At 40.3% G+C, this 19,797-nt stretch overlaps 2 protein-coding genes across 4 annotated transcripts in view; one reads left to right on the top strand and one right to left on the bottom strand.

The window, feature by feature from the left end:
* LOC123456276 (zinc finger protein 420-like) overlaps positions 1–4,847 on the bottom strand; it is a 42,348-nt gene extending 37,501 nt beyond the window's left edge. For all 3 annotated transcript variants that reach the window (XM_045139055.1, XM_045139054.1, XM_045139053.1), the window contains exons 1-2: positions 4,717–4,847; positions 4,454–4,580 (exon numbers count right to left, since the gene is read on the bottom strand). In XM_045139055.1, the coding sequence (XP_044994990.1) occupies positions 4,454–4,580; positions 4,717–4,746 (157 nt within the window). In that variant the 5' untranslated portion in view covers positions 4,747–4,847. The remainder of the gene's footprint in view (positions 1–4,453; positions 4,581–4,716) is intronic.
* Positions 1–19,797, top strand: part of LOC123456274 (zinc finger protein 585A-like) — a 545,778-nt gene that overhangs the window by 405,265 nt on the left and 120,716 nt on the right. The window lies entirely within an intron of this gene.

The following is a 19,797-nucleotide window of genomic DNA, read 5'->3' as shown; positions in this document are numbered from 1 at the left end:
GGAGAAAGGAAGGGAGGAGGATACTTAATAGGTTGATATTGTATATATGTAATTACAATGATTGTAATGGGGAGGTAATATGATTGAGAATGGAATTTCAAAGGGGAAAGTGTGGGGGTGGGGAGGGAGGGAATTACCATGGGATATATTTTATAATCATGGAAAATGTTAATAAAAATTAAAAAAAAAATAATGTTGATGTTATGGATATTGTCATGAAAAGATATCTTTTAAAGCGCGAAAGAGAGATTTAATTTTTAAAATCTTAATATTTGTAGAATATTTCTAGAATAGGATATTAAAAATGATTCAAACCCTTGCATGGTGTTAGATAATTTTTCTAATTATTCCACTAAATCAATTTTTGTGATTAGTGGTTACCAGAGCAAACAGATGATCATGTAGATAGCACAAGTAGTTGGAGAAATGTTGTGTGTTTTGTTACCAAATGTTGGAAAAATTAATTTCAATGCCCTTTAGATTTCTTAAAGTGCAGTGTATATAATGCCTGCTGAAAGACTGTAAAATACTGAGATTTTCTTTCAAGCAAAGTGTAAAAAATATATTGAAGCTGTAAATTGCTTTGTGACACGACTTCATTGTCCTTTTAATATATTCTTTGCATGAACGTACATATACATACACGTGTGTAAGTATGTGTGTGATTATGTGACCTATGCAATACAAATTATGGGAATGGGGAGCTTTGGAGAGTATGTCCTATAATTCTTATTTCAGGAATAGTTGCAGTATTTACACAGCAGCATTTCTTCTCAGGCTTTTATTGGGTGCTGTTGCATGCTATGTATGAAGAGAAATGTGTTGAATGAGTTAGCGTGTACTGAAAAGGTGTGAACAGTGTTCATGGGCTTTTAGAATGCTTTTCACGTTCAGTCCTTGTAACTTAGCTGTTCAGTACCTAAAACAAATTCAAATAATACTAACATTATCTCTTGCTAGAAGTAACGTGTTCATGGCACACTGATTGTAAATGTCTCTCAGTTTTAACAGTAAGTCTATAGGAGTCCAGTGAAGATTCCTGAAGTGTTTGTAGTAATTGTCAGTCATGTTTGAATAAGTATAGTATGAACAAAGTATTTTATTGCACAGGATTAACAAACAGTATGTTGCTAGTCGAGGCCACTGCTGTTTTATTACGTTACCTCTTGTTTTTATAAAATATACTAAGATTTAAATTGATAACTTTATTTTACATGTAAAAAAAAAAAAAAAGTTTCTTTTATCACCAGTGATAGAGTTGTCTTCTGTTTCTTTTTGTTTTGTTTTGTTTGTTTACTTTCTTAGCCAAAGAGTAAGCAGAAGAATATTCTTATTTGGTGGCTATTCATTTTGCTTTATAAAATGATTGGTGGCTTTTAGACTACACATTTGGGGATTTGCAACCACAGTGAAAAATAATGTAAAGTGTAGTGATGACAGAGTGGTAAAAATGTGGGTTAGTACTTATTTATTCCATTAATTGATTAGTTGACTGTTTATAAAGAAAGTTGCTTTTATTTCTTTACACATCTTCAAAAGATGACTTTTTCTTGTCACAGTATAGCCAAAAGAAGCAGAGAACTTCACTGTCCTGCGTCTGGTTCCTGGTTGACCAGGTATAAATGAGCTTTATAAAAGTGCAAATTAAAAACTGTCACTTCTGTTTACCTCCACCAAAACTTGATTTTCCCCTCGCTATTAATTTAAAGTTGCCTTTCCTGCAGCTGCAATATTTTTGAATGTTTGTTTTATCTAGGAGTAATGGAAAATGTAAATCCTGTGTATCTTTATTCACTCCAACTGTATCATATTATTTCATTTCCCCAGAGTCTTTCAATTCTAACTGAACACCAGCAGTATTTTAGTAACACGTTCTTTAGCATACTTTGAAGACGATCTATCAAGCTGAACTGTCTTTAGACGTAGTTATTGTGAATGTCTGTTTTATTTTATCATGGTGGTTCACATGGCTCTGATGTTCAGTTTGTATTTTTGGAATTGCTTTACTTAGAATTAAAACAGACCAATATTAAAATAATAATAATAATAATAATAATAATGTTAGGGCTGGAGAGATGGCTTAGTGGTTAAGCACTTGCCTGTGAAGCCTGAGGAACCCAGTTCAAGGCTCAATTCCCCAGGACCTACGTTAGCCAGATGCACAAGGCGCAGGTGTCTGGAGTTCATTTGCAGTGGCTGGAGGCCCTGGCGCACCCATTCTCTTTCTCCCTCTCTATCTCTCTCTCTCTCTTTCTCTTTCTCTGTCAGTCAATCTCAAATAAATAAAAATTTAAAAAAAATTTTTAAAAATAATAATGATAATATTAAATGGAAGAACAATGGAGGAGGCCCTCTGACGTTCCACTCTGGCCACTAAAGGTAACTGAACAGCAACAAGGAAAGTACACAGGGCTTGGTAAAGGCATTTGCATGTCGACACACCATATAAACACTGCATGCACGCATACGTGTGCGCAGATAGACATACACAAAACTTCATGCACACACACAAGCGAAAAAATGAATAGTACAAAATATTGCTTAGAGCAAAGATGAAAGCATCACCATAAGAAAATGTACATGTAGAAATCAATGATTCTGGGGCTGCAGATGGCTTAGCAGTTAAGGGCTTGCCTGTGAAGCCTAAGGACCCCAGTTCGAGGCTCACTTCTCCAGGACCACGTTAGCCAGATGCATAAGGGGCGCACGCATCTGGAGTTCGTTTGCAGTATCTGGAGGCCCTGGTGGGCCCATTCTCTCCTCTCTCTCTGTCTGTCTCTTCCTCTCTGTGTCTGTCACTGTCAAATAAATAAATAACAATAAGCAAAAAAAGAAATTAAAGATTCTGTATAAAGTGCATAATTACCTAATAATAATTTTACAAAATTCATTCACATCTTCAGAAAATTCCTCAATATATGGCTCAGCAGTTAAATGTCCTTCTTTGCAAAGTATGCAGACCCTAGTTTAATGCTCCAAACCACCAATATAAAGCTCTACACAAATGTCACATGTCTGATCCTCATGAAATGGACTTACTCCAAGATAATCTGAAGGGGCCACTTACTAAGGCATATGAATGCCCACAACCCCTCGCTCCCACACATTAATAAATTTAAAGAAAATAAAATTTCTCCATGAACTAACACAGGAATATAGTGAAACAAGTAAACTTACAGATAAGAGAGGGTCTTAATATTAATAACTAGGCAACATAGAAATTATTTTCTCTAAGGTCTGAAAAAGAAAACAAGGATGTAGTTATCCACCACTCTTCTACAATAGACTACTGAAGTCCAAGTGATGAAAAGTAACTTAGTGGTAGAGCACTTTTCCAAGATGAATGAAGAGCTAAGTTCAATTAAAAGCATGAAGAAAAGGATAAAATCTTAGCCTAGGATATATGAAAAGCACAATAAACAATGTCCATACAAATCGCAAGAGAGAGTAGAAAAATGTCCTTATTTGTAGGTAAAATGGCTATATAGAGAAAAAAGACTATAAATTTTTTTTTCTGTTTATTTATTTGAGAACGATAGAGAAAGAATGACAGAGAGGGGGGGGGGGAGATAGAAATAGATAGACAATGTGCATTCCAGGGCCTCTGGCCACTGCAAACGAACTCCTGCATGCACTCACTTATGCATCTGGCTAACGTGGGTCCTGAAGAATTGAGTCTCGAACTGGGGTCCTTAGGCTTCACAGGCCAGCACTTAACTGCTAAGCCATCTCTCCAACTCAAGAAAAAAAGTCTTTAAAGAGAAACAACCCAGGTGTGGTGGCACACCACCAATATGTGGGAAAATGAGGTAGGAGAATCACTAAGATTTTGAGACCAGTCTTGGCTACAGAGTATATTCCAGGAAAACCTAGAATAGATTGATACCCATTCTCTAAATAAAAAGGAAATATATTGGGTTGGAGAAATGGTTTAGCAGTTATGTTGCTTGCCTGCGAAGCCGAAGGATCCAGATTCAATTTTCCAGGTCCCATATAAGTCAGATGCACAAGGTGGCATATGCATGTGGACTTTCTAGTGGCTAGAGGCCCTGGCACATCCATTCTCTCTCTCTCATAAATATACAAAATAAATAAATAAGATAAAAATAAAGAAATCTGGGCTGGAGAGATGGCTTAGCGGTTAAGCGCTGGCCTCTGAAGACTAAGGACCCTGGTTCGAGGCTCGGTTCCCCAGGTACCACGTTAGCCAGATGCACAAGGGGGCACATGTGTCTGGAGTTCGTTTGCAGTGGCTGGAGGCCCTGGCATGCCCATTCTCTCTCTCTCTCTCTCTATCTGCCTCTTTGTCTCTCTCTGTCCATTGTTTTCAAATAAATAAATAAAGTATACAAAAATAAAAATAAACCAATACTAAACATTAGTAATGATAACCATAGTTATCAACCAAAGGGAAAGTAATTGCTCTTCAGGGAATCACGGAAGTTTAACTCACCCAACGACATCAGGCTGGTGTAGTTCTCCAGCATCACATCCCTATAGAGGTTTCGCTGAACAACATCCAGGTCCTGCCACTCTTGCCAGGTGAAGTCCACAGCTATGTCTTCAAATGACACCAATTCCTATAATGAGACATTTCTCTTCAGCCAAAGACTACAAAATAGGGAACAGCAAATTGGACTTAACATTTCTATATGTATCTTGGCAGAGACTATATGCTGTATCAACAAAGAAAAAGACTGAAAGCAAATATCTTACCTGTAACATCCTGTAGTGATACAAGAACATAAGACTAGTTATGTTGTTTTTTTAATGACCATACAATAGAATGGAAAAGCATATGACAGGATATGTGGCATGTGTTACACTGCTTGTCCAGAAGATGCAAGTCCATGGGTTCAATGCCTAACATTAGTAGTGAAATAGAAACTCTATCAAAAAACATCCAGCTTCCAGTTAAGATGGCGGCATAGGTACCACGCCAAAGCAGCCTGGGGGGAAAAAGACCAAAAAAACTCAGCAAAATATACACTTTTACTAAAAAGTTAGGTGTATAGGAAATTGAAGCAGCAGCAGAGAAGTAGGAGAGATCCAGAGCACCAGAGCCCGCACAGGACGGCAAAAGTGCCCCGGCAGTTCCGCCAACCATGGCGGCATCGCACCAGAAAGCCGCCAGGCTCAGCTCCAGACGCAGGAAAAGCCAGGTGCGGGATTTTCCACTCACACCAGCGCTCTCCACAACTCAGGAAACGTGAAGGGAGAGCGGCAGTGAGCAACGGAGGAGCAGACCACAAGGTAGAAGAACACGTGGAACAGCTAGAGAACCAGAGCAGCTGTGGCTCCCTCCCCTCCCCGATCGCCTGAGCCCAGCTCCAGCAGAGAACAGCATCCCGGGACCCGGCCACGCCATCTTGAGCTGACAGCAGGACCCAAGCAGGAACAGAGTTCGGCAGCAACATCAGTGGCTCCGGCACTGGTAACAGCGGCCCCAGCTGTAGCAGACCCAGTAGTGGCAGCAGCAGCAGACCCAGGAGAAGCAGCTTCAGTGGACCCAGCAGCAACAACTTCAGCAGCAGCAGTGGCTCCAGAAGTGGCAGCTACAGCAGCAGCAGCAGCAGAGGCAGCAGCAGCGATGGGCCCAGCAGCAGCAGCTTCAGCTGCTGACAGACCCAGCAGAGGCACCTTTAGCAGCAGCAGTTCCAGCAGCAGGTGTGCTGATCTGCAGGGCCACAATTGCCAGGCTCGGTGTGCTGCACAGGAAAAGCCAGGGCACAGCTCCAGAAATCAGAACAGCACCCAGACGACCCAGGCAGCAACTTGACGGAGACCAAAATCATCCAAGGTAACTGGGATTGCACCAGGGAAGGGTCTCACTTGGTCACAAGCTGACTTGGATCACTCAACAGACGAGAAATCTTAACCTCTATGTTGATAGAAGATCTGATTGTTATAATAACTACTCTGGCATACATACTTGGGGCTTTTTTTGATTGAATTGGTACAGTGTTTAGTAAACTTTTAGAACCTACCTGTATTTTATTCCACTCAGCCTACTTTAATACTACCATAGCAGGGAAACTCAGCCCCTAAGAACATCTTTGTAGATACTCTGAGAGTCTTAACAGCCACACCTAACACCTTAAGCTCCTACCCTGAAAATATATAACATCAAATCAACTGATACAGCTAAGAATACCCAGCTAGCTAGAAAATCCAAGCATTAACTTAATGCAAGATGCAAAAATATATACATTATAACACAAGAAACACTAAAAAGCAAGACGATATAAATCCACCTAAAAGTATTAATGCATCAGAAATGACCACCAGTGAGAACGAGTTAGAGGAAATGCCTGAGAAAGATTGCAAAAGAATGATTGTAAATATGTTCAAAGAAGTCAGAGAACAAATCAAAGGAGTCAAAGAGGAACTTAAAAGAGGAAATCAAAGGAATCAAAGAAGATGCAGAAAACCAATTTCATGAAATAAAGAAGGCAATACAAGACATAGATAACGAAATAGAAATAATAAAGAAAAACTAGTCAGAATTACTAGCAATGAAAAACACAGTTAATGAAATAAAAAAAACTCTTTAGAAAACCTCACCAGTAGAATGGATGAAGGAGAGGACAGAATATCTAAGCTAGAAGACCAGGTGGCAGATCTAATACAGGCCAACACAGAGAAAGACAAACTTATAGAAAAGTATGAGTGGGAATTTCAAGATATTTGGGACACTATGAAAAGATCCAATATAAGAATTCAGGGCATAGTAGAAGGAGAAGAATTCCACTCCAAAGGCATAGTAGGCGTCTTCAACAAAATCACTGAAGAAAATTTCCCCCAAATTGGGAAAGAGGTGCCAATACAGATACAGGAAACCTTTAGAACCCCAGCCAGACAAAACCTGGAAAGAACCTCTCCTCGCCATATTATAATCAAACTTCCAAACACACACACCAAAGAAAAAATACTGAAAGCAGTTAGAGAGAAAAATCAAGTTACCTACAAAAGCAAGCCCAACAGGATTACAGCAGATTATTCAACACAAACTTTTAAAGCCAGAAGGGCTTGGAGTGATATATTCCAAGTTCTGAAAGATAACATCTGTCAATCAAGGTTACTTTATCCTGCAAAGTTACCCATTCAAATAGATGGAGAAATAAGGACATTCCATGACAAAAGCAGGTTAAAGGAATATTTGAAGACAAAACCAGCTCTACAGAAAATACTTGATAGACTCCTCCATGCTGAAGAAAAGGAAAAGCACACATATAAGGAACCTAGAAAAAAGAAGCAATACTCAAATACTAGTTAACACAAGAGAGCACAGGTGAACCGGAACCACAAAAAAAAAAAAAAGGCAAACATAAATACACACCTTTCAATAATATCTCTTAATATCAACGGCCTCAATGCCCCAACGAAAAGACATATAGGTATACAGACTGGGTTAAAAAGCAGGATCCTACAATTTGTTGTATCCAAGAAACTCAATTTTCTATAAAGGGTAGACATTATGTTAGGGTGAAAGATTGGAAGATGGTGTTTCAAGCAAATGGGCCTACAAAAAAAGCAGGGGTTGCTATCCTAATATCTGACAAGGTAGACTTTAGTCCAACTTTAGTCAAGAAAGATAAGGAAGGACACTTTATATTATATTTTATTTATTTTTTTTTTACTGTTCAGATTCTGCCAATCTTTTATTACATCATAAAAGCCACATTAGGCACTAAATCTTTCAAAATATGTTCTGACCGACTTTCTGAAATTAAAAACTGCATAACCACATCTGTAAGATTTTAATGAACAACAAAGTTAAATGTAAACTTTTATATGCAAAATAGATTATTGTAAAACTGGCAACCTCAGAGCCAAGTACTAAATCTTCCTCCACTGATGTCTGTGTGAGTGGAATGAGGACATGTTAATGAATAAAAATTTAATATCAACTTAATAAATAGAAAAAAAAACTTTGAGAGAAACTAGGTTTAAATTGAGGAACATCTTTTGAAATAAACAGCTCAGGCCAACCCTGTAGTTCTGAAGTTTTTACTCAAACAGACCTGGACGAAAATGAACATTTACTTCTGGTTACTTGGAATCCAGCTTCGGAAGTAGCCAAGTCATCTCAGTTCCAGAAAGGGAAGAGGACCACGACACCGTTCTGAGGATGCATGGAGGAAGGACACTTTATATTGATTAAGGGCACACTCCAACAGGAGGACATTACAATCCTAAATATATATGCCCTTAACAGGGGGGCTCCCAAATTCATCAAACAAACACTATTAGAACTAAGGTCACAGATAACACCAAAGACAGTGGTAGTGGGTGACTTTAACAGCCCACTCTCATCAATTGACAGATAATCCCGGGAAAAAATAAACACAGAGGCATTTGGACTAAATGAGGTCATAGAAGAAATGGACCTAACAGATATCTGCAGGACATTTCATCCAAACGCTGCAGAATATACATTCTTTTTTTTTAATATATTTTTTATTTATTTATTTGAGAGTGACAGAGAGAGAGAGAAAGAGGCAGAGAGAGAGACAGAGAATGGGTGTGCCAGGGCCTCCAGCCACTGCAAACGAACTCCAGATGCGTGCACCGCCTTGTGCATCTGGCTAACGTGGGTCCTGGGGAATTGAGCCTCGAACCAGGGTCCTTAGGCTTCTCAGGCAAGTGCTTAATCGCTAAGCCGTCTCTCCAACCCAGAATACACATTCTTTTCAGCAGCACATGGAACATTCTCTAAAATAGACCATATATTAGGACACAAAGCAAATCTTAACAAATTCAGGAAAATTGAAATAATTCCTTGCATCCTATCTGACCACAATGGAATTAAACTACAAATCAGTAGCAAGAAAGGCTATAGAGCATACACAAAATCATGGATACAATACACTACTAAATGATGAATGGGTCAATGAAGAAATCAAGAAGGAAATCAAAAAATTTATAGAGTCAAACGATAATGAGAACACAACATATCAAAATCTCTGGGACACAATGAAGGCAGTTCTAAGAGGTAAATTTATAGCCTTAAGTGCCTACATAAAGAAATTAGAAAGGTCACAAATAAATGACATAATGCTTCACCTTAAAGCCTTGGAAAAAGAAAAACAAGGCAAACCAAAAATCAGTAGGCAGAAAGAAACAATAAAGATTAGGGCAGAAATTAATGAAATAGAAACAAAAAAAAAAAAAAATCAAAGAATTAATAAAAAAAAGAGTTGGCTCTTTGAAAGGATAAACAAGTTTGATAAACCCTTAGGAAATCTGACCAAAAGAAAGAGAGAGGAGACACAAATTCATAAAAGCAGAGATGAACAAGGTAACACCACAACAGATTCCAGAGAAATTCAAAAAAATCATAGGGACATATTATAAAAGCATATACTCCACAAAGTATGAAAATCTGAAAGAAATGGATGATTTCCTTGATTTATATGACCTACCTAAATTAAATCAAAATGAGATTAATCTCTTAAATAGACCTATAACAAACATGGAGATCAGAACAGTTATCAATAATCTCCCAACTTAAAAAAGCCCAGGCCCAGATGGATTCACTGCTGAATTTTACCAGACCTTTAAGGAAGAGCTAACACCACTGCTTCTTAAGCTTTTCCAAGAAATAGAAAAAGGAGGAATTCTACCAAACACCTTCTATGAGGCCAGCATCACCCTGATACCCAAACTAGGCAAAGATAGAACCACAAAAGAAAATTACAGACCAATCTCCCTCATGAACATAGATGAAAAAATGCTCAACAAAATATTGGCAAACAGAATACAAGAGTATATCAAAAAGATCATTCACCCTGACCAAGTAGGCTTTATCCCAGAGATGCAGGGATGGTTCAATATACGCAAATCTATAAATGTAACATAATATATAAACGGGTTGAAGGACAAAAATCACATGATCATCTCATTAGATGCAGAGAAAGCATTTGACAAAATCCAACATCACTGCATGATAAAAGTCCTACAGAGACTGGGAATAGAAGGAACATATCTCAATATAATAAAAGCTATTTATGACAAGCCTACAGCCAACATATTAATAAATGGGGGAAAACTGGAAGCCTTTCCACTAAAATCAGGAATGAGACAAGGGTGTCCACTGTCCCCACTTTTATTTAATATAGTTTTGGAAGTCTTAGCCATAGCAATATGGCAAGAGACACATATAAAAGGGATACAAATTGGAAAGGAAGAAATCAAGTTATCATTATTTGCAGATGACATGATGCTATACATAAAGGTCCCTAGAGCCGGGCGTGGTGGCGCACGCCTTTAATCCCAGCACTCGGGAGGCAGAGGTAGGAGGATTGCCATGAGTTCAAGGCCACCCTGAGATGACAGAGTTAATTCCAGGTCAGCCTGGACCAGAGTGAGACCCTACCTCGAAAAACCAAAACAAAACAAAACAAAACATAAAGGTCCCTAAAAACTCTACTAGCAAACTGTTATAGCTGCTCAAAACCTACAGCGATGTAGCAGAATACAAAATAAATACACAGAAATCAGTAGCCTTCATATATGCTACCAAGAAACACACAGAGGATGAAATCAGAGAATCACTCCCATTCACAATTGCATCAAAAAAAATTAAGGACCTTGGAATAAACCTAACCAAGGAAGTAAAGAATCTCTACAATGAGAACTTAAAAACACTCAAGCGAGAACTTCCAGAAGACACTAAAAAGTGGAGAAACATCCCCTGTTCCTGGATTGGAAGAATCAATATTGTGAAAATGGCAATCTTACCAAAAGCAATCTACATATTTAATACAATGCCTATCAAAATTCCAAAAGCACTCTTCATAAATAGAAAAAACAATCCAAAAATACATTTGGAATCACAAAAAACCTCGAATATCTAAAATAATACTGAGCAACAAAAATAAGGCTGGTGGTATCACCATACCTGATTTTAACCTATACTACAGAGCCATAGTAACAAAAACAGCATGATACTGGCACAAAAACAGACACGTAGATCAGTGGAACAGAATAGAGGACCCAGATGTAAGCCCAAGTAACTATAGCCACCTGATATTCGATAAAAATGCCCCAAATCCTCATTGGAGAAAAGACAGCCTCTTCAGCAAATGGTGTTGGGAAAACTGGATATATATCTGCAGAAGGATGAAAATAGATTCTTCTCTCTCACCATGCATAAGAATTAAGTCCAAATGGATTAAAGACCTTAACATCAGACCTGAAACTCTGAAACTGCTAGAGGAAAAAGTAGGGGAAACCCTTCAACATATTGGTCTTGGCAAAGACTTTCTGAATACAACCACAATTGCTCAGGCAATAAAACTACAGATTAATCACTGGGCCCTCATGAAATTACAAAGATTTTGCTCTGCAAAGGACACAGTGAAAAAAGCAAAGAGGCAACCTACAGAATGGGAAAAAAACTTCGCCAGCTATATATCTGATAGAGGATTAATATCTAAGATATACAAAGAACTCAAAAAGTTAAATAATAAGGAATCAAACAAGCCAATCAAAAAATGGGCTATGGAGCTAAATAGAGCATTCTCAAAGGAAGAAATACGAATGGCATATAAGAATCTAAAAAAATGTTCTACGTCACTAGCCACGAGGGAAATGCAGATTAAAACTACATTGAGATTCCATCTCACTCCTGTCAGATTGGCCACCATCATGAAAACCAATGATCATAAACATTGGCGGGGATGTGGAAAAAGTGGAACCCTTCTACACTGCTGGTGGGAATGCAATCTGGTCCAGCCATTGTGGAAATCAGGGTGGAGGTTCCTAAAACAGCTAAAGATTGATCTACCATATGACCCAGCTATAGCGCTCCTAGGCATATATCCAAAGGACTCATCTCATCTCCTTAGAAGTACGTGCTCAACCATGTTTATTGCTGCTCAATTTATAATAGCTGGGAAATGGAACCAGCCTAGATGTCGCTCAACTGATGAGTGGATAATGAAGATGTGGTACATTTATACAATGGAGTTCTACTCAACGGTAAAGAAAAATGAAGTTTTGAAATTTGCAGAAAAATGGATGGACCTGGAAAGTATTATACTAAGTCAGGTAACCCAGGCCCAGAAAGCCAAGCGCCACATGTTCTCTCTCATATGTGGATCCTAGCTACAGATGACTGGGCTTCTGCGTGAGAATGAAAATACTTAGTAGCAGAGGCCAGTAAGTTGAAAAGGAGACATAAAGGGTGGAGAAAGGAAGGGAGGAGGATACTTAATAGGTTGATATTGTATATATGTAATTACAATGATTGTAATGAGGAGGTAATATGATCGAGAATGGAATTTCAAACGGGAAAGTGTGGGGGTGGGGAGGGAGGGAATTACCATGGGATATATTTTACAATCATGGAAAATGTTAATAAAAAAAATATCGATAAAAAAAATTTAAAAAATTCCATAACTTTATCAAAAGTTACGGATTTTGACCCCATATGAAGTCTGATAATCAGCAATGATATCATAATAAACAGCAAGTCTGAAAGGCAAAGAATAACCAAACATTAATTCAGAAACAAATATATTATAGACAATTAATTCAAGGTGTGTGGGCACCAATCTTCCATGATGCATCAGTTAATATCACTGCAGCTTATATGGGGAATGCATAAAAAAACACTGCACTGTGCATGTCATTATGCCATGCAATTCCAATTCCATGAACACACACTATCTGAAACACCTTGACACAAACGTATGTTTCAAATGTTAGTGCTAATAAAGTAAGATTTTTTTCTTCTTCTACCCAGAAGCAATACATTGTTATTAGAAAAATTTCAGTGTCAGGGTGGAGTTGCCTTCCATTGAGTGTTAGCCATAACATCCACTGATGCCCTAGACTACTTCAGGCATTGCCAAGGCCCTTGATTATCTATCAGAACTAGATGGCAAGAACTATTGCTAAAGACTCCACATGCATGTGATACAGGACACTGGGAAATCAAGCTACATCATAGCTCAAAATCTCCTCCCAGTTGGCTAGCTAGCAATAAAAGAGACGGAGCTATGCAACCTTTTTGGGAGAGAAAATAATCAGTGATGTTAAGAAGCAGTGAACCATGCACGTTTTATTTGCTAGTTAACCAAGTAAAATGTATCAACTGGTACAATATTTCCATGTCTATTGGGGAAACCAAGTGCTCTCTGATTAGATTTGAAGTCTGCTCCATAAGAGGGAATTTCTGTGTGATACTGAAGATTTAATCAAAAGTGCACAGCTGTGGAGGTGTTGTCAGGTTCACATTATGTGGGGAAGATCAAAGATGGCTAGGGATCTACACTGCTAGACATTATCTCAAAAAACCAAGAGGTGACAGTGCAAAGTTCTACTGATCATATGTGGGACAACAAAATATCTAAAGGGCAGTACTGGAGAGATTTCTCTATGGCTAAAGGCACTTGCTTGCAAAGCCTTTTACTTCAAATAAACTACAGATTCATGTGCCACTTTGTGCATCTGGCATTATTGAGTAACGGAGAATCAAATCCAGCCTGTCAGGCCTTGTAAGCAAGTGCCTTTAACCCCAAGCCACATCTCCAGCCCCTACAATTATTTTCTAAAGATTTATAAAATAGGGGCTAAAGAGATGTCTCAGCAGTTAAGGAGCTTGACTGAAAAGCCTACAAACCTGGGTTCAATTCTCCAGTACCCACTTAAAGTCAGATGCACAAAGTAGTGCATTCATCTGGGTCTGGAGGTCCTCCATGCTCATTCCCCCGCCCCCGTGTATGTGTGGGCGTATGTGTATGTGCCTTCTAACTCTGCTTGCAAATAAAAATAATTTTTAAAAAGATTTATAAAATAAACAATAAAAGCAAAATCCATTGAAAATAAAAATAAAACAAAAAATTAAAACTGACCACAGTTTCACTAAGCTTTCCTTTTCCTCTTCTGCTACTACACACCTGTGCTCCCTTATGAGCCACTTCATTGTGAAAAGTGGACACTTTCTGAGGCAGAGTCCCACTCAAACTCTGACTTGGAATTCACTGTGATCATCATGCTGCAAGTTCCCAAATACTGGGATTGAACATGTGATACATTATGCCTGGCTACTTAACTGTTAATCAGTTTATTTCGGTAATTTTGATAATTTTTATTAATTGTGATCAATATTTCACTATGTAAAATTAGTCTATATTCTTAGGTATTTAGGTACATTCTGGAACATAATCTTTTGAAGCCCCAAGTGTACTACTATGTTTTATACCTGACAACCAATGTTTTCTATGGTGTCAGGATGAAACATAGAGTCTTGTGCATAGCAAATGCTTTACTGCCGACCTGCTCCCAGCCCAGCTCACTGACAAAGAAGGAGAAACTATTAAAGAAGCATGGCTGTCCAATTTTCTAGATTTTAAGCTTAGGAAACTGACATCTACAAAGGAAGTATTCCACCACCACCACCACCCCCCCCACCCTCAGCTGTCCTATGTATTAGATAACAAACAAGGAGTGAAACTGATATTCCTCATTTCCACTTCCGGACGTTCCACACATCTTAGCCACTTGTGATCAGAAAACTGACTTTGCGATTCTACCGGGTCCATCTTCTAACTGAATATCATGTATGGCCTCTTAGCTGTGGTACTGTCTAAACTTTCCTGAGTTTTGCTCTGGCAGGATGTTTTCTTCTCTTTTGGTTCCACCTCTCTCTGGAATCCTCTGGACACTTTCACACTCTCTACCTTCAGACTCAGAGGGGCTAATGGATGCTGGGTGGCTCAACATCACTGTCCAATTTCTTTAACCCCCCTCCAAAAATCCAAAGAGTCAAAGAAACAAAGAGTTGGTTCTTTGAAAGGATAAACAAGATTGATAAACCCTTAGCAAATCTGACACAAAAAAGGCCGAAGAAACAAAATTAATAAAATTAGAGACAAAAAAAGGCATCATTACAACAGATACCAAAGAAATTCAGAAAATTATAAGGGCATACTTTGAGCATATATATGCTACTAAGATTGAAAATCTGAAGCGGTGATTTCCTTGATTCATATGACCTAACACAAATCAAGACAAGATAAACCATTCAAATAGACCAATAACAAGTACAGCAAAGCAGTTATAAAAAGTCTCCCAACTAAAAAATGGGCCAGGACATCCAGTTAAGATGGCGGCATAGGTACCACACCAAAGCAGCCTTGGGGGGAAAGAGACCAAAAAAAAAAAAAAAAAAACCCAGCAAAATACACACTTTTACTAAAAAGTGAGGTGTATAGGAAATTGAAACGGCAGAGGAGAAGTAGGAGAGATCCAGGACATCCAGAGCCCGCACAGGCAGGAAAAGCGGCTCCGGCAGGTCCACCAACCGCGGCGGCGGTGCACCAGAAAGCCAGCAGGATCGGCTCAAGCTGCAAGAAAAGCCAGGTGCAGGGAGCTTCCACTCACACCGGAGCTCTCTGCAACTCAAGAAACGGGAAGAGAGAGCAGCAGTGAACAATGGACAAGTTAGAAGAACACATGGAACAACAAGAGAACCAGAGCAGCTGCGGCTCCCTCCCCTCCCCCACCACCTGTGCCCAGCTCCAGGAAACAGAGCAGCGGTCCTGGACCCAACCACGCCAACTTCAGCCAACAGCTGGACCCAAGCAGGAGCAGAGTCCCACAGCAACATCAGCAGCTCAATCATAGGGACAAAATCATAGGGACATACTACAAAAGCATATACTCCACAAAGTATGAAAATCTGAAAGAAATGGATGATTTCTTTGATGTATATGACCTACCTAAATTAAATCAAGATGAGATCAATCACTTAAATAGACCTATAACAAGCATGGAGATCATAATAGTTATCAATAATCTCCCAACTAAAAAAAGCCCAGGCCCAGATGGATTCACTGCTGAATTTCACCAGACCTTCAGGCAACAACTAACACCATTGCTTTTTAAGCTTTTCCAGGAAATAGAAAAAGAAGGAATTCTACCAAACTCCTTCTATGAAGCCAGCATCACCCTCATACCAAAACTAGGCAAAGATAGAACAAAAAAAGAAAATTACAGACCAATCTCCCTCATGAATATAGATGCAAAAATTCTCAACAAAATATTGGCAAACAGAATACAAGAATATATCACAAAGATCATTCACCCTGACCAAGTAGGCTTTATCCCAGAGATGCAGGGATGGTTCAATATACGCAAATCTATAAATGTAATACATTATATCTTCTCTTCTTGATGACACTCTTCTCTGGATAAAGGACCAGGTCACTGCCGTTAGGATATTTTCTGGAGATTCATAATATAGAGAAAATTGACATGCTTGTTTTATGTCTTCTTTCAGGAAACATCTATCAATCTATTGGGCCTTGTGTGCAGTATTGAATCATGATTTATTTTTCAGGGTTTTTTTTTTTTTTTCTTTTATGAAGTAGGATTTCACTGTAACCCAGGCTGACCTAGAATTCATGATGTAGTCTCAAATTGGCCTCAAACTGATATAATCCTCTTACTTCTGCCTTCTGAGTACTAGGATTAAAGGCAGGTACCACCACGCCCTGCTATTTTTCATGTTTTAAATAAAACAATGTTAATGAGGGGTCTGGGAGGTGGTCAAAGGCACTTCCTTGAAAGCTTAACAGCTCCAGTTCAACTCCCCACCATCCACATAACGGCACATGCAAGCTGCATGCTCACTCCAAGGCAATCAGAAGGAGCCAGGAGAACTGAGAAGCCTGCAGGCCACTGGAATTGTGCACATGAAGCAGCCAAACAAACACAGCACACCCAGTAAGACAAGAGAGAGCTTGTGTCAAGCAAAGCGGAGGTTGTCCTCAGACCTCCGCATGCACTGTGGCATGCACATGCTCATTCACAAGAAGACACTTGAATCACATCACTTCACTCTTTAATACCATTGTCTACATTTCTGCATGTACCCTGCGTACCACATTAGCCACCCAATCGGAAGGCCTCATCCAAATAACAGATTAGGCATGGTGTGCCTGGAATACCCTGCTGTTCCTTTCCATTAAGTACCTAAGCTATTCTTCCATTCATGAAGTGTGAGGATTTTCCTGACACCAGCCTGCCATTCACAAACTGTCATTTCTTCACAGGCCTAATGAGTTCTCTAACATTCTCTACCTACCTATCACCACAGCACCTTATATGAACAAGTTTTCTCAAATTATAGTGAACATATTAAACTTAGAACCTTCCCAGTTTTGTTAATCACAGTAGTGTTGGATATCCGTTTCTCACAAACAAAAAGATTTTAGCATGTTGGGTTAAGATTAGTGGCTAGGAAAGCCAAGACTTCATTTATTCTCCATCCTGCTTTTCCTTCCAGCACTTAGTACCTAGCACTGTTGCTTTTTATTTTCTGTCCCCATCCATAGAAAAATAGAAAAATGATAATGTGGTGGAGAATGGAATTTCAAAGGGAAAGTGCGGGGGAGGGGGGACGGGTATTACCATGGGTGGCATGCTGGAGCTGAGGGGGGCTGCCTTGGCCAGGTCCTTGGCCTGGGGTCATCGCAGCACCACCGGTGAGCCCTTGGGGGCCCTCTGCCAGCCCTGACCTTCCTACCTGATGCTGAGAGGTCTCACTCAAGGCTCAGGAAAATGCACTCTGCTGCTACCTCCTCACCTTTTGCACCTCTCTCCTTTAAGTTTACAATTTCCATAAAGCCCAAGCTGAGCTGTGGTACTTTGACGTCACAGGCTGTTCTACCTCCCCTGGTATGGGGCAGGGACCAGGGTAGAGCCATGCACTGGCTTGCAGAACGGAGTGGGGTACAGCTGTACTGGAGCTTATGCCACCCATTACCCCAACCCCCGCCACCTGCCCAAGATCAGATGCAGGGTTTCTGGTACCTGGGCTGCAGCTGCACTGAAGCAGGGACTCAGCAGCTGGCAGAACCTGTGCCTGCCAACTACCCATACAGCAGATGTAGAGCAGATGCAGGGACTCCTGGGGCATGAGGAGGCTCATGTATAGTGCAGCTCCTGGCCAGAAGATACCACAAGGCCTGCTGTGTGTGCCTGACAACACTATATGGTCAACCCACGAGGACTGAGTGTGCTCAGACCTGGGTTCTGCAGCGCTGCCTTGCTTCCCTTACCCATCCATCCACCCACTCACCCTCCTTCCCTCCCTTCCTTCCTTCTAGTCTTCTGCTTTCCCCCCTTTTCTCCCTTCCTTTCTTCCTTATTTCCATTTTTCAACTTTCCCCTTTTACTTCTCTTCCTTCCTTCCTACTCATCTCCCTTCCCTTTTTCACTTTCTTCCTTCCTTTCTTCTCCTCCCTTTCCCTGTCTTTTTCCTCCCCTCCTTCCTTCCCTTCCTCCCTTTATCTCTTCCTCGCCTCTCGTGTTGCTATGCTCTTTTGGGAAAGGGTCTCTACATAGTCCAGAAATGCCTGGAACTCTTGACCCTCATACCTCAGTCTTTCACTGGAGTTACAGTACTGCAGCACAGCCAGTTTTTTTTTTTTGTTTTTGTTTTTGTTTTTTTTGGTGGGGGGGCCACGTATGTGTTTGGTCTGTGTGGATATGGATGCATGTTCTAGGACAGTGGGAAATAGTTATGTTACGAGAGATAAACTACACAGGGAAGTTCCTCCTTTATGATGTCTGAAGAGATTTATAAATAGTACAGAGATTTTATAGCATCCTAATATCACACCCCTGGCCACCATGCGAGCCCTCTTTCAAAGGATTAACAGAGACAAAGCACCAGAGCACTGCTGCTCCTGCCAGGCCCCGGAGTCTGAGGGAAGTGAAGGGGAAGAGAAGGGACTGGGAAGGCCACGCAGGTGCTTGGAAGGAGGTGAGAAACTGGGTGTAGCAGACAGCTTTAGATTCACTGAGATGAACTTCCAGACCAGGCACAGTTATGGAGGAAGGGATATTTAAGCCTACAGATCCAGGGGAAGTTCCATAAATGGCAGAAGAAGCTGGCCTGCCTTCATAGGCCCAAGCAGAGAGAGAAAAGCACAAGCCCAAAGTTCAAAAGCCACAGCACACTTCAGGAACTCCAGCTAGGCACACTTTGCATATCTTTAGATTGAAACCCACCACCACACCTGAAGATCCACCCAGTGACATTGCCTCCAGCCAGGTAGCCAGCAGATGCAAACTACAAACAACTGAATATATTGGGGGCTATCTATTTTATTCAAACCACCACACTGGGGAAAGCCCTGACAGGGCTTGACTAGGGAGGGTATTGTTGGCTGGGATGGGCGAACTGTTCCCAGACATTCCTCTTCCGACATCGAGGGCCAATTTGGGGCCTCACTGTCCTTAGGTGTGGGCTGGAATGATGATTTATTGGAAAAAGTCCCCCAGTGTGGTGTACAAACTATGAATTGGGTGAATGCCCAGTATGGTATGGAGGAAAGGGGCTCTTGGACACCAGGATATTTTGTAAGAAACATCTAGAAACAAGAAGTCAGGCTAGAGACATGGGAGGCATAGCTTCATGTGTGCTACAGAAGAAACCTGGATTCTAAACAGCTGCTTGCAAACTTCAGGTGATTCCAGCTCAGAGGTAAGTCCAGTCAGAGATGGAGCACAATGGATCTCACCCTTGAGATCTCTAAATCTAGAGGTAAACATGTAGAGAAATGATGGGCAGTGGGGTATGGGCAATGGCAGTGAGGGTCCAAGACTAGGAAGGAGCCTGAGATCTAGGAAGACTTCTTGGAGGAGGGGGCTAGGGACCTGAGATCATAGGTACAGCGACACTCACCAGTGATCCCAACACTCCAGAAGCAGAGGCAGGAGGGTCATGAATTCACAGCCAGCCTGAGTCATGTATAACAAGACCTTGTCTCAAAAAAC

The sequence above is a fragment of the Jaculus jaculus genome, chromosome 20 (genome assembly GCF_020740685.1).
Source record: "Jaculus jaculus isolate mJacJac1 chromosome 20, mJacJac1.mat.Y.cur, whole genome shotgun sequence".
Lineage (NCBI taxonomy): Eukaryota > Metazoa > Chordata > Mammalia > Rodentia > Dipodidae > Jaculus > Jaculus jaculus.
Note: the sequence above shows the minus strand (reverse complement) of the source record. Positions and strands in the feature narration are given on the sequence as shown.